Raw genomic sequence first — 15,648 nt, forward strand, 5'->3', positions numbered from 1 at the left:
TGATGAATCAGAAAAGCCTCTCTTCCTGTCAAGAGCAAGGCCACCAGTCTCTTAGGACCTTTATGAGGGTGTCTTTTTTAACCAACTGTGCTTTCTTGAGGACCATTCTAGACCATGGTGGGTAGTGTCAAACTTACTCCAGTGAGTCAGAAGAGTGTATCAATTAAGCAAGTCCAAGGCTATTCTGTGGCCAACAGAATGCTCACTGCTTTTTCCATTTTCTATCCCGTATCCAATGACAATGTCCAAAATAACTATGCTGTGACTATTTATTGGGTGTCTATTTATGCACATGGTCATGTATGTGTGTAAGTGCATATATGTGTGTAGACAGGTGGTCAGCTTTGGGTGTCTTCCTCGGGTCCTCTCTGTGTTAGGTTTTGAAGCGGTGTCTGTCATTTCACCTGGAACTCAGTAACCTAGACTGTAGCCAGCAAGGCCCATGGCCCGCCTGCTCCACCTCTCCAGCAGTGGGATTACAGGCACATCGTGCAGTGCCCAGGATTTTACAAACATCAACTTTTTGTCGAAAGATTAGAATTTAAAAGTAAAAATTCCGAAAGAATCTAAACCATTCAAGTCAAGGCAGAAGTGGATTCCAGTCTTAATTTACCTTTGTGAATGAAATTCAGTAGAACGTCCAACTCCTGAAGTTAAGGCACAAAGAATGTGAAGTTCTTCATTTTCAGTTGCTGCAGTACCATCGAGATGTTTCCTGATGCTGGATTTCCACTGGAATTCCTCCAGGAGCCAGTTTCTGGGTTCCTGGAATTGTAGCTAGAGTTTTCCTGCCTTGCCCACAGTCAGGACAAATCTCTATCACCTGCCAGTCCCACAGCCACTCAGACCCAACCAAGTAAACACAGAGACTTATATTGCTTACAAACTGTATGGCCTTGGCAGGCTTCTTGTTAACTGTTCTTATATCTTAAATTAATCCATTTCTATAAGTCTATATCTTACCACGTGGCTGGTGGCTTACCAGCATCTTCACATGCTGCTTGTCATGACGGTGGCTGGCAGTGACTCCCTTTCCCTTCCTGTTTCCTTAATTCCATCCCATAGCATGGAATGGGTACCATCATTTAGGCTCTGAGAAGTCGATTTAGGTCTACACCAACCTTCTCAGGCCCTTTTTATGCCACCAAACAAAATAATTAGAACACCCATCACATTCAGAACACACCTAATACAAGAAAATGGACATTTCATCCAAGATTACATTTCTAGGACCCAACAATTGCCACAATTCAGACCCGAGGAACATGGAACACTCTAAATGAAAGAGTGCAGAGGTGAAGAAATATTCTTTCTGTCTGTCTTGCCAAGTTGACAGTCAGTCTATGTAGCTGGTCAGAGTCTGTGGCTTGAGATGTACCTGGGGAAGCTCTTCTTGTTAAGTCATGGTTTATGGTTTGATAAGTGTACAGTGTCCCCAGGAGAAAATGGACTGGTGTACACTGGCTCCTGTCTCAAACAACTGGACAGAGTATGGTGAAGTGTCTTCAGTATGAATTTAAAATCCAGCTTATATAAGTAAACTGTTTCTATATAGTTTATATACTTTATAAACTGATAGAAAGCATTTCTATTAAATAGTGGATGGTTAATTAGCTTCTTTGAGATCAGTTTCCTTATTTGTAAAATGGATTACAGTAAATATTTTCATTGGTTGTTTTAGGATTATGTAAATTATACATAAAGTCCTTAAATCAGCATTGTATAAGACTAGTTTTTATCATTATCACTATCAAAATCATTATTCTCCAAGAGGGCACTGACAGTGCCCTTTGCTTGCAACGTCTGGAGGTTTGCCTGGGTGGGCACTCCAGTGTGGTTGAGGCTCTGTTCTCTTTTGTGAAATGTTCCTCACATCTTAATGCTCATTTTCATCTAGGTCACTAATTCTAGACCCATGCTGAACTCAGAGTGGTTCTTGTCTGGTGTCAAAGTGCCCAGTTTGTTTCAGAAACACCATTTTCACAAGTGTGTTCTAGCAACTGCCACATGGACCTCTGCCTAGGGAATTGTTAAAACTCAAGGAACCCACTTAAGGGGCATGGGTTCCTCCTTGTAGATGTAACCAACCGTCTTATTAAATAAGAAACACAGAACCAATGTAAAAGAAAGCTGAGAGGTCAGAGCTCAGAGCTAAAATCTCACTCTTCCTCCTGCGGTGGTCCTAGCTCTCCGAAAGAGAGCTACTTCCTGTGTGTATGTCTTTTCATAGTCTTTTTGTTCTGCCTTCTCATTGGTTGTAAACCCAAAAAACGTGACTGCCTCATCACTGCCTGTAAGTACAGCCCTCTAGGTCTTAAAGGTGTATGTCTCCAGTGCTGGCTGTATCCCTGAACACACAGAGATCTATGGGATTAAAGGTGTGTGCCACCACTGCCATGCTCTTTCTATGGCTCTAATAGCTCTGACCCCCGGGCAACTTTATTTATTAACATACAATTAAAATCACATTTCAGTACAAATAGAATACCACCATACCTCCTTTTAGTCACCCTTAAGGAATCCACTTCATTGGCATGGGTGACTCCTTATAGTCACAATCACGTCAGGCATAATAATTTCAGGTCGAGTTTTAAACTGAAACCACTATTCATGTTTCCAGTCTCATGTTCTCTAAGGCCTTGATGAGGACCGACCTCAACGCCTTCTCCTCCGGAAGCATGGCGTCTCCTCAGCTGTTCAGTGTGTCCGGCTTGAGTTAGTATTTTGATCTGTTACCTTTCAATGCAGTGTTTCATATACCTGTTCTTTCCAGAAGAGTTTGGAGTTAGTCTTCTCTGCTTCGGTTACATCCCTTCTTCTCTTTCCCTTGGCTTCCTGCTCCATGCTTGCACTATTTTAACTTAGGTCTTGAGTTATTTTTTGTGTGGTGTCTCTCATAGTGAGAGACATGAAGAGAATATATTTCAAGCTTGCCAATGGTATCCTTTGTTCAAGTCAGTCTTACTCATTTTCACTTCCTTGAGGTCAATAATCCTGCCAACGGTGGCTTCTCTCACAGCCCGACATCTAATTTGGATGCGGAGTTCTTGGTCTATTACTCCCCTGCCTGTAGCATGACTTATCTGGTCTTTGTCTTCCCTTTGTCTTAGGACCCGAGTTTGTGCAATGCTTTTTCTTGTGTAACTTATACCAATCTTCATCTCTAATTGTTTTATGTCCTGTCCTCATTAAAGAGTCCCAGTCATTTGTACTCTAACTTGTCTGTAACATGAATGCCACCTCTTCACAGTTTCTAGTACTCAGCTTTCTCTGGAGAAAGACCCAAGCTGCTTTCCAAGGACTTATAGAGAGTCCTTTTCTTTCTTTCTTTTTTTTTAAATATTTTTTTTTATTAAGAGATTTTTCTATTCATTTTATACACCAACCACAGATTCCCCTGTCCTCCCTCCTCTTGCCCCCCAGCTTTCCCCCTCAACCCACTCTCCATTCCCACCTCCTACAAGGCAAGGTCTCCCATGGGGAGTCAGCAAAGCCTGGTACATTCAGTTGAGGCAGATCCAAGCCCCTTCTTTCTGCACCAAGGCTGCATCAAGTGTCTCACCATAGGCACTAGGTTCCAAAATGCCAGCTCATGCACTAGTGACAGGTCCTGGTCGGTCCCACTGCCTAGGGGCCCCTATACAGTTCAAGCTAAACAACTGTCTTGCTTATCCAGAGGGCTTAATCCAGTACCATGAGGGCTCCTCAGCTATTGGTCTACAGTTCATGCATTTCCACTAGTTTGGCTAGTTGTCTCTGTACTTTTTCCTAGTCATGGTCTCTATGTCCCTTGCTCATAGAATCCCTCCTCTCTCTCATTGATTGCACTCTTGGAGCTCCACCTGGGATTCAACCATGGATCTCAGGAAATTCAGAGAATCATCAGGTCATACTTCAAAAACCTGTACTCCACAAAGTTGGAAAATCTAAAAAAAATGGACAATTTTCTGGATAGGTACCACATACCAAAGTTAAATAAAAACCAGATAAACTATTTAAATAGGCTAATAACCCCTAAGGAAATAGAAATAGTCATTAAAAGTCTCCCAACCAAAAAAAAGTTCAGGACCAGATGGTTTCAATGCAGAATTCTTCCAGAATTTCAAAGAAGAGCTAATTCCAATACTCTTCAAATTGTTCCACACAATAGAGAGTCCTTTTCTTAACTGAAGAAGATAGAATGTTCTTTTTAGAATAAGTCTCCCATTTATACATGAGCCACACTTTGGGTTTATGTGATGTAAAATCATGATAAGTTTGTGATAAATAAATTCAGAGTCAAGTTGGATTGCTGTAGCTTATTTTAAATGCTTGTGAACCAGCTGCAGGAATGTAACACCAGATTTTCCACATTTCTGTTTTGGCCGATGATTCAATTTAACACGATTCATTTAATTTTAGCACTTGCAAGGCAGAGGCAGGCAGATCATCCTGGTCCACATAGACAGTTCCAGACCAGCCCTGTCTCAAAACAAATAGCAGCTACAACAACAAAAAATAAAGTAATTGCCTTAGGTAGGGTTTTGTTGCTGTGAAGAGACACCATGACCACTGAAACTTTTATGAAGGAAAACATTTAGTTGGGGCTGGCTTAGAGTTTCAGAGGTTTAGTACGTTATCATTATAGTGGGAAACATGGTGGTGTATAGGCAGACATGATGCTGGAGAAAGAGCTGAGAGTTCTGCATCTTGATCCACAGGCAACAGGAAGTGAACTGTCACACTGGCTGTGGCTTGAGCATATACGAGACCTCAAAGGCCATCTCCACAGTGACATACTTCCTCCAACAAGGCCATACCTCCTATCAATGCTACTCCTATGGGCCAAGCATTCACACATGAGTCTACGGGGACCATACCTATTCAAACCACCACAATAATGAATAATTTAGAATTCTGGTCAGCAGATCTAGGCTGCCTAGCTGGTCTCAGAACTGGTGCCCATAATTTAAAGACAAGCCATCTCTACAGTATATGTAGAAGTTGCCTGGCATCATTCTTTAAAGTGCTAGCAGAGACTATTTTACACTATCTAATAGACCTGAAATGATTATGTCATCCTCAGTCTTGTTTCAAGTTTTAAAAGTTCAATGCATGATTTAAGAGCAAGCATCAGTAGCCTGCACAGTAAACCAATCATGAGGAGCTAGAAGGTCAAACTGTCCACTACACACCTGGAAAAACCAAAACTTGATCCAACCCCAGCCTGGTATATTTTTTTGAAAGCCAGGGTTGTTGGAAACAATCCCAGCTACATTTAGTTGTGATCTTTCAAGCTCAAATTCTACATAGTTTTTGCTTACTATAAAGTTGAAAAATCAGACTTTCAGGAAAAAATATAACTATAAACTTTATATCCATGACATACTCCATAAACTGCTAGCTTACTTCTGATATTAAAGAGCAAGCAAACAAACAAACCCACAAAGCACAGAGCTCCTACATATTGAAGTGCCATCTGTGAGAGGCCACACTGTAATCCCTCCACTCCATAAGTCTGTCTTTCATTTTGTTGTTGTTTGCTACTCAGAATCACTTATATTATTTCTAGAGCTCCTGACGAACTTGGTCCCATAAGTATAACGCTTTCTCGAATTTTGTAAAACATTCCTGAGTTCATAGCAGCTGGTCAAAGGTGAGGTCAGCATAGGTACTGTTAAAGATTATGGTCTTCTGTTGCGGCAGTCTGATGTAGAAATGTGCCCTTAACCTTACAAACTTTGCAAATTGTACTTACTTTCAAATTTTTAAATGTATTAACTGTAATACAGTAATTAAAAGTATGGTACTGGTGTGAGAATAGATGTAGAGATAAATGGAATTGAATTTAGAGTCTAGAAATAGCCTAGCACATCTGTAGTGTGTGGTTACTTGGCTTGTGACAGAGATGTTAAGATATTCACCAGAGACAAGTATTTTCTTCAGCCCTGGTGCTGAGTCAGCTAGGTTTCCACATGCAAAGACTGAAGATCAAATCTAATTTCCTATCTACAAAAATTATCTCAAAATAAATAAAAAAAAAAATCCAGGAGTTGAAACTGTTAAACTCTTAGAAGCCAATATAGGAACAAATCTTCATGATCTTGAACTTGGCAACAGATTTCTAGACATTAAATCCAAAGCATGAGCAATAACAGAAAAACTCACAAATTTGACTTCATTGAATTGAGACATTTTTTGTGAATTAAAGGATATTATCCATAAAATGAAAAGACAATCTTTATAATGGAATAAAATATTTTCAAATCACATCTAATGTGTTTAATATTGAGAATATATGAAAAAGTCTTATGCTCAATTTAAAAAAGACAACCTAATTAGAAAAATGGGCAAAGAACCTGAGTAGACATTTCCATAGAGAAGATATACACTTGGCAATAAGCACAGAAAAGATGTTCACCTTCCATAGTCATTAATCATTTTGGTATATATCAAAACCACAATGACAAAGTGTTTTATAATATAAGAGGACTGAACTAAACCCGGCTCACATACAGCTGTGTACAGCAGAGAAAAGACAAGTGCTTATGGATAAACATTTTTATGATTAAGCATTTGCCTCTCTTGGATTCTTATATAGTTTTCTCATTTGTCTTTACTTTAAATTTTTTTTGAAATAAAAAAGTTGGGTCTCTTGCTGAAAATGGATACCAGTGTTGGCAGTAATCACAAGCCTGTAAATGTGTTCAGTGAAAACACTGGCGTGGGTTAAGGCGGCCAGCCAGTCAAGAGCCATTGTGGGCTAGGAGATGCGACTCAGAAAGGTCTAACCCTAAACTGTCCTCATTGTGACTTTGCTTTGGCTTCAGGGTTCCCTAGAAATATCTTCAATGTCTCCCAGTGACTTCTAGGCATCAGACATGGGCTGCTCACACTGTTTAGATGAAAAAATTGAGGGTGCTAGTAATCATTGATGTGTATGTTCACTGCTAATTTACAGTGTTGAGAATATTGTCCAAAAGCCTGTTCGTGACAGTTGGGTACTTACGGGACCATCACCATGGTCATTTCAGTATGAGGCTACACAACTGTGTAGTGTGCTGTGAGCATTCACAAAGCAATCAAATCTACATGTAGACTCTGGTTTCTGTTAGAAAAGTCTCTTTGACATCTTTAAAACCTGGACTTTCTTATGTCTTCATTAAGATGTGGTCATCACTTCTAGCTTTCGTTGGGATGAACAATATTTCATGTCCTACTAAGTCTGTGTCCTCCCTCATCTCCCCGAATTGCTTTGTTTCTTGTTTCTTAGCTGTCTAATTCTAAGACTAAAACTATTAATCTGATTCTAATGACTCCTTCCTCATCCTCAAAGTTCATTAGGAAAATGTTGTAATAAACATAACTTCTAGTGTAGAAAATAGCCTAATTGTTACTCCCTTTAAAAGACTAGGACTCAGAAAAGACTTGTGTTCTCCCAAGAGTTTTCAGGAGAGAAAAAAACAGCCAACAAAGTATGTGAAATGTTTGCTATAGAAGATTCTGCTGTTTTGAACCAAACAAGGAAAAAAGAAGTTTCAAAAAAGACTCCTCTATGATAACTATTGTAACTTCTCTAGTTTGTAGAATTTAAAATACGTTGTAACAGATGTAAGTTACATCCTAAGTAAAGAATTTAAATGTAAATTGTTTGGTGACTTAAAGTTTCATTTCAAGGGGACAAAACTGCTTTATTGACATGAAGTGACTCCTATATCTCCCTGAGTTCTTCTAGCTGTCATTATTATCACTTTTTATACTTAAAAGAAAAAAAAATAAAAAGACCGATTACATTTTTGAGATTTGTGCTCACATGACTGTTATAACAGTAGAATTTCAAGGTATCTTATGATTAACTTGTCTTTGTATATTAACTATGTATGTAATCACTTTGTGTACTTAATTTTCTGTCTAGGTCTAGCTATGTTTTCTATTATATCTTTTATTTTTGGGTCAAAGTTTAATTGGAGTCAAAACAAGGTTTGAGTTAAACTTTTGGGGAAAAGTAACTAGGACACTTTGAAAGGTTATTACTCCCAGGTTTTGTTGCATTAATTTATTGAGTTTTATATAGTATACTTCAAAAAATTTACAAAGTCATTTAAAATTGTATACAGAGCCTTAAAGCTTACAAAAAGCATGCCATATACATTCAACTTTGCATATTGATATAGAGCACTGCCAATAAAAGTAGACAAATATAATTAATTCTCAATATTTCTTAAGTATTCTTCAGTTTTGTACATACGAATTCAATTATTTTACATCAGTACTAAAATTCCAATCTTTTTAGATGTCCAAGAATTTGAATTCACAAAAAAACTTGCATTTTCAATGACACACACAATTATTTTTGTTGAGGGGAAAGGCAAGATTCAGACAACAGAATCCCAGCTTATTTCTATTTGTATAAATCAAGTCATTTAAATAAATGAATTGTGTGTGCTGACCTGGGCTACCAATGTGCTACTGGGGGTGTATGAAAAAAAGATGTGCATGGTGGTGGAAGCAGAAAGAGGCATAAAGCGTATTGGAAAACTACCAAATGTCCCCTGCAAATGGGCCCTATTCAGAATCAGTCAGCGTATGATGAGTGGAGTGGTTTTGAATATCGCCTTTAGATTCCATGCTGTTACAAGGCCAGCCCTGAACATGGCAACTCTTATTTCCACACACAGTACCTCTTCACTCTCAATTTAACCCCAAAATCTGATGAACCCATTACTCCATACTTGATTTCATGGAACAAGGAGTAGATATAGTTACAAATGATCAGTCACAAGCCGTGAACCAATGCAGCAAGGCATTAACAATTCACACCATTTCGGTCCACTTGCTCAAGCAGAAGATGTGCCAGCATATTTAATGCACAGCTACTTCGTTCAGTTTAAGAAAAGGCATGACTCAGGCTGCATTTTCGAACCAGTGAAGACTTTCTAAAATGTTGTACTTCCTAAGCCCCAGTGGTCTAACTCTAGTCCATGTATCAACAATTAAAATAACCAGGTGTCCGGCAAAGGGCGTAACATCTAAATCAAATTTGACTCGGATAAAGCCAATACAACCCAAGACATCTTCTCCTCTGGCACAGCCTATTTTGTTTGATCCTATCATACAAATCAATGTCTCTTACAGAAATATTCTGCCTCTACAGCCCCCACAGGCAATATGCCGTCAGTTTAATGGGATCACTGAAAACTAAAAGAGCTGTGAATGATGGCTTTAACTATAACAACTGCCTGCTTGTCATTTTGTTCAGTGGGAAAAAATTCCAAATTTGGGTAGGCATTGGTATTTAAGAAAACGACTACTAAATTCTTTCTCATAAGTACCGTAGGGACAATGAGATATGACACATAGCACGTAAACAGAAGTACACAGCAGCTGTTGTTCGAATGGGAACACACTGGTATAGATCAAACAACACAGGAGACAGCATCTTCACCATCATTCAGTCTTCCCAGAAGGGGTTTTCCAACTATTATCTAAATCCAAGGAAAGAGCATTAACACACACACACACACACACACACACACACACACACACCTTGAATATCCCTTGACACTAGAACAGACTTTGTAAGTATACTTCCTGGCCTGGGAGGCAGTGAGAGCTGGGAATCTCTCAAGAACCAAGTTTGTTTTGTTCAAGGAGTCTTTTTTAGATAGGTCAACTTCATTTTAAAATCTTGCATCTGTATTAGTGGGGAATTTTCCAATGTTTTAAAATTTCTAAATAATATCTTGCTCCTGGTGAGCAGTTTGAGGCTTGCAACTTGTATCACAAAGCGTAGAGACGTTTCTTTACAATTAATTGTGCTCTGGGCAGTACTTTGCTTCTGTAGAAACATGCACTGTGATAAATGTGAAAATTGAAATATTTTGAAAATTATAATTTTATATATTTAATTGGCATGGATCTTAATGTTAAATTGGAAGCAGGATGTTAAAGCCTTTGGTTATTTCCTAAGCTGATTGAGCATAAATTAATTTCAAAAGCTTTTCATAGTATGATTCAAAGAGCTTCTATTAATGTAAAATGTTGTTTTAGGAGAGGTATGTGTATCCCCCAGCTATAAGTCTTGACAGAGCATCCCAGTCTGTCTCACTGACAAATTTCATGATTTTTGTGCTTGCTCTTGAGAGGGATTTTGGCTCCTTGTTATGTACTGCTGTCTTTGGTATAATCAGGACCATTCAAACTTATTAACAGTGACAAGATTGTTTTAATGTGAGATTGTCCTGAAGTCCAAGATGTTTGTTTGTATATTAACACGTGAACTCAAGTGTGTTTGGAGGCCACAGAGGAAACTGCCTTTCCTTGTTCCTGCTAATTAAAGTTCAGAGTGTGCTTTTCCCTGCTTTACGATGGGGCAGTTTCATGATGCTCCTCAAAGGACTTTAAATCATACCAACCTCTGACCTTGTGGCTAGTTAACACTTTGTTGCTAAGTCTCATGATTTTTAACATAATGTTGATTTTCTCTGTTATTCTCAAAGTAATATTATAAAGACAATTAAAATCATTGTGCATGATGACTCAAGTATGCTTTGAGAAATCAGTTTATGGTCATACTTATCTGTCAAGTTTTTAGCAGGCTGTAGGAAGTTACAGGTTCTAAGTGATTCAGGATGCCTGCATTCATGGTCTAAGACCATCTATAAATGGCCTTCCACAGCACACACAAAGCACTTCTTTTACCAAACTAAAAGACAACATGACCTAATACAGTAATCAGCATGATCTGTCTATTCCACAATTTGCATGTCATAGTTTAACCCATAAACCTATGCAGTTATTATTTGTTGAGTAAAGATAAAGTTAAACTATCCAAACAGAACACTGTGACCTCAAAGTCCAAAGGATTTGAGATTTAGTGGAGGAAGGCAATGGGAAGGGAGAAGTTAAGGACGAACACTACTAGAAGAACAGGAACACTGTAGAAAATGTCAAGGAAGAGGCAACTCTTTCTAAATAAATAACATGGGAGATGGTCCTTGAAGGATGAGAGTATATTGATTGGCAGAAAGGTCAGGGAAGAAACGCTGCAGATACCAAACAGGAGTTACAGGCATTTGACCTTTCACATCATTCACTTTGGTTAAATGTTCCATTTTCACCCACCATCCTCAATCTTGCCTATTGAGATTATTAGTTATTTTAGCATTATTAAATCATTATTAAAGACTTAAATATTATTAAACTATTAAAATTATACAAATATTATATTATTAAATTAATTATTAATTTTCAATCTACTTGAATTGGTAACCTGATACAAGGAGGCAAACGTTAAAATCTTACAGCTTGCTGCCTCCCTATCTACAGATAGAAGTTTCTTAAATTTATATATATTTAAACATATATATATATAAATTTAAGAAATGCTGGATTTTTAAAGCTCTTTAACATACAGGGTTGAGGGCTTGCTTAATGAAAACCCTGAAAGGAAAAGTTCTTGTCTCCACCAAGTAAGTAGAAAGTTGGTAGAAGAGCTGAGATAAAGGCCTTCCACGTGTGAAGGAATGCATGTATTTAGCCTTGCACACCAACACTAACCATCCATAAGGTAGGCTTCTTGCGAGGGGCAATATTTCTAGGCAACTCTTTGAAGAAAGTATATGGTTTGGAAGGACACAGAAAATGAAATCCTGGAGTTTGTTCTGTCAACATGCAGTTCATGCTCCTCTTCAAGGCTTAAGCATATCGCTTGACCTTTCTAAATAATTTTCCTAATTTCTTGCACATATTTATGGGACAGGGTACAGTTTTTCTATAGAAACAGAAAAAGGAATAATTCTACATAGAAGAAGAAAACTATGGGTTAAGAACTCTTCTGAGGGATTGGAGTGGAGGGATGAGAATCTGTGGTCGGGATGCAATGGATGAGAGGAGAATAAAAAACAAACAAGCAAACAAAAAGAGAGCGCTTATGAAGCCAAGTGTGGTGGCTCACACCTGTAGTGCCAATACTCAGAAGGCAGAAGCAGGAGAGTCAACAGAAGTTTGAGGCCAACCTGGTCTACCATGGGAATTGCAGGAAAGTCAAAGCTACCTGGTCATACTTTGTCTTATATAGCAGCAGCAGCAACAACAACAACAATAACAGCAAAACTGAAACAACAACCAGCTAAACAAATTCGATCTTTTATGAGCACTAAACTACAGTAAAAAGTCAGCCATCCCATATTAAAAGCCTATGGTCTGTGTTGAAAACTCAAGTAACTGTCAACAAATCAATTATTCTTTTACGTTACAAAGCTGCATCTTAGGCTGACTCATCTCTCCCACTGTCGTGGATTGTTCTTGCTTGTGCTGAATACATTTTATTTTCAACACAGCAGACAGGCTGCTTCACACTTCTTTCCCGAGTATTTAGACTATCGTTTTCTTCTGTTCTCTGTACCTCCCTGCTTAGTGGAAACACTGTTTGTTCTTGGATTGCGCTTCATCTCCCTTTTCAGGATCATCAAAGTTACTAGTTTGAAGCGTCCCCAAAGAAAGAGCCTTCTAATCCCTAGTTCAGAGGCTAACCTTTATTAGTGCTCTCCTGGTTATAATGAGGACCTGCTTCCAGCAGGGAGAGGCTGGAATACTGAACAGATTATTCAACAAGTTCAGAGCAGATTCTGAAGTTCCTTATACAACCTGCTTGTGAATACCTCTTTCTTTGCTTTACTGTTTCTGGTTTCCATAGTTTTCCTAATTACGTAAATCATGTGGCACATGGGAGCAATTTTCTACTCAATATCAGTTCTGGCACTTTGCTATACATTGAAATCTAATTTCCCCCCAAGTTATACATTTGCTTAAACTGTTAGGAAGATTACAAACTCTGAAAACAGTCATTTTGTGCTAGAAAAATATAGGAAATGCTCTTTTAAAATCTGTTGGGCTGGCACAAAGAGCCTGAAAATTATTTTGTGATGGGTATAGATGAATAAGACTGATGAACATCACAGAATTTTCTCAGATTTAAAGTTGAGATTAACTCTAGCGTCTAAATCATATAAATTTATCACCTTGCTTCCTGATTTATCTAACTTAAAAAGATTAACGCCTACATTAACTACTATAACTAATGCTTTTCAGTGTTTAGAAAGTGCACTGGATTGAGTGAGTATATAGTTAAAGCTGTATAAATCAAAATGAAATACATAGCAACCTGTGGTATTGTGTTAGCAAGCTGAAATGCTGATGGTTACAAACTGTTTAGTTGTGCAAAACTGATATCAAAATTGACTGTCTTATCCATTTCGATTTTGAAAGATTGAAGACTGTAAGTCGTATTTCTCTCTTACTTTTTCTTTTATGGTAGTACAATGTTTTACGTGTGTGTGTGTGTGTGTGTGTGTGTGTGTGTAAGACACCTATTTACTTTAAACCTATAGAGAAAAGTAGTTGCTGTGAGTGTTGAAGAATAGGCCTGATAGAATTTTAGGAGTTAGTTTCTCAAACTGGATGACTGGATTTCACACATACATCTGCAAAGTCACCACGTTATACATTTTGATTTTCATGACAGCAGGAGAAAATCTCAAAAGCTTTGTCTCCAATATTTATCAAAGCAACGAACACACTAGAATTTTAAGTTGTGCTTTGATGGGGAGCTGGAGAACACAGTGTCCTAAAATGCATGATTTCTTAACTAAGAGTAAGATTTAAACACCAGTAGCAAAGGCCATTTGCATAACTCAGCCTCTTACTAGCTCAGCTGAGCTTCATTGTAATTCGGTTTCTGCACAGCAATGCTGGGCCTCTCTGTATAAAATATGCAACATATAACATAACCAGGGGCACAGACCTACTTTCTTTGCTTGTGATCTACTTAATTCATTTTTCTAGCAGAAGTGTATGTAAGAATAATATAGCCAGGATCTATATCTCTTTTACATGTTTATCTTTGGTATATACACATATATATGTATACACATTTAAGTAAAGACCATATTAAATAAATGTGATTTTTTTTTCTGGGCCTAAGATTTTGTTATTTATTTCTAGATTTTCAGAGGAAAAATATTAGCTAGCTGCCATGTCATTTGAGTATTTTACACTACACAGACTTTATGAGCTAATCATGTGAAAAAGTGTATAAACATGTCTGTCAAGTTCACATGGATGTTACATTACAGGCCCGTAAGTAAATACCTTTATATGTTTAAAAAAAAAAAAAAAAAAACTCCTGCTAGGATACCATTCCTAAATCTACCACTAGCTTATATATTCTGGGTACTTGGAAACACAAAGGTATGAGAAAATCTTTGCTTAACATTCTCCCCTCTTATATTTAAACAGCCTTCACCCTGTTTCATGGGTTACTTTAACGAATGTCAATGACAGGCCTGGGATAGGAAGGCTTATAAAGGTGAGGATTATATTTTATGAATAATTTCTAGATGTGATATTTTGGGCACAGAAATTCCTCTATAGGAAGCTATATACAGAAACCACATGGATCTTACAGTTTTATCAGGACAATGCAAGTAGCTTTCGGCAAGGCTGGTTCCAACTCATCTGTGATAAATGAGAAGATAAGGCAATCAGTGCACACCATGACACTCCGTGCAGCTAGTTAGGCACACTTCAGAACTATTCAGGTGTGCTCACAAAGCTTATGAGACTTGCATGGGGGGTGTTGCAATATAAATACATCCTTCATGGTGGCCACTGGTAATGCAGGAATTGCCTCTCTAAGACTTAACCCAGGTCAGACATAAATAATAGACGTTAAGAGTTAGCTGTGGTCTTGAGGCTGCATTCCAGGCAGTGTGTCTCAGTTGGGTCAAAGGAATTTTCCCATTCTTCTCTTCAATAGTTCCTCTGCTTGAAAAATGCCTGCAAAATTCCATCACACCTTTGCGGGGACCACTTTGGGTCTCTAAGGGAGAAGGTTTCAGCCCCTCGGGTGCTAAGATGTACATCCAAGGAGTTCTTGGGGCCTTGTATCAACGATTAAAGTCTGCAAAAAATTATTACAAGCAGGTGAGTCATCCTTCTTCAAAAACTACCTTATTATATATATATACATTTTTTTCCAGATGGATTTGGTTCTATAGATTCAATGATTGGCAATGTGTTACAAAAGACCTGTGACATGCATTTTGTGAGCTCAGTGCCTGTAAGAGAGCCAGAATGCTTCTGGACTCTTGAAGCCTGGGATAAGGGGACTAATTGTGTCTGTCTTTTGGTATGGGATGTCATACGTCTCATCTCTTCTCGCCGCTTACTCTGTAAAGCAAAAGCAGATCTTTATGTGGAAATTCTAGAGTCAGTTACACTATGGAAGGAAATTAATGGATCCCCACTCATCTGAAGGCTTAGAACCCTAGTTTTTCCTCCTGGTGTAAACTAACCTCATTATTGTAGAAGTGGGTCTAAAATCAAATCAGATTCTAGAGAAATGAATTGTGAGTTAACTCCATCTAAAGAACAACTTACTTCACTCACACTTATTTAACTTGTCTATTTCAGAATTGGACTAAATTAAACTCGACTTTACCTTTTAATATCTGTGTATTCATTATATAGTTGTGTGTGTGTGTGTGTGTGTGTGTGTGTGTGTGTGTGTGTGTGTGTGTGTGTAATGACAGATATTTTTGCAATAACTTTTGGGACACTTGATTTACTTAAAGAAGGATTTATATTGTAAACAGAATGTTGCAATTT

General features: G+C 38.0%; 1 protein-coding gene across 1 annotated transcript in view; it reads left to right on the forward strand.

Annotated features, from left to right (window-relative positions):
* Nucleotides 1–15,648, forward strand: part of Dcdc1 (doublecortin domain containing 1) — a gene marked incomplete at its 5' end in the record, with an annotated part of 409,318 nt that overhangs the window by 85,885 nt on the left and 307,785 nt on the right. Inside the window, 1 exon segment of the mRNA XM_037204436.1 lies at nt 14,798–14,964. Within this exon segment, the coding sequence (XP_037060331.1) occupies nt 14,798–14,964 (167 nt within the window).

This window comes from Peromyscus leucopus, chromosome 4 (genome assembly GCF_004664715.2).
Source record: "Peromyscus leucopus breed LL Stock chromosome 4, UCI_PerLeu_2.1, whole genome shotgun sequence".
Taxonomy (NCBI): Eukaryota; Metazoa; Chordata; class Mammalia; order Rodentia; family Cricetidae; genus Peromyscus; species Peromyscus leucopus.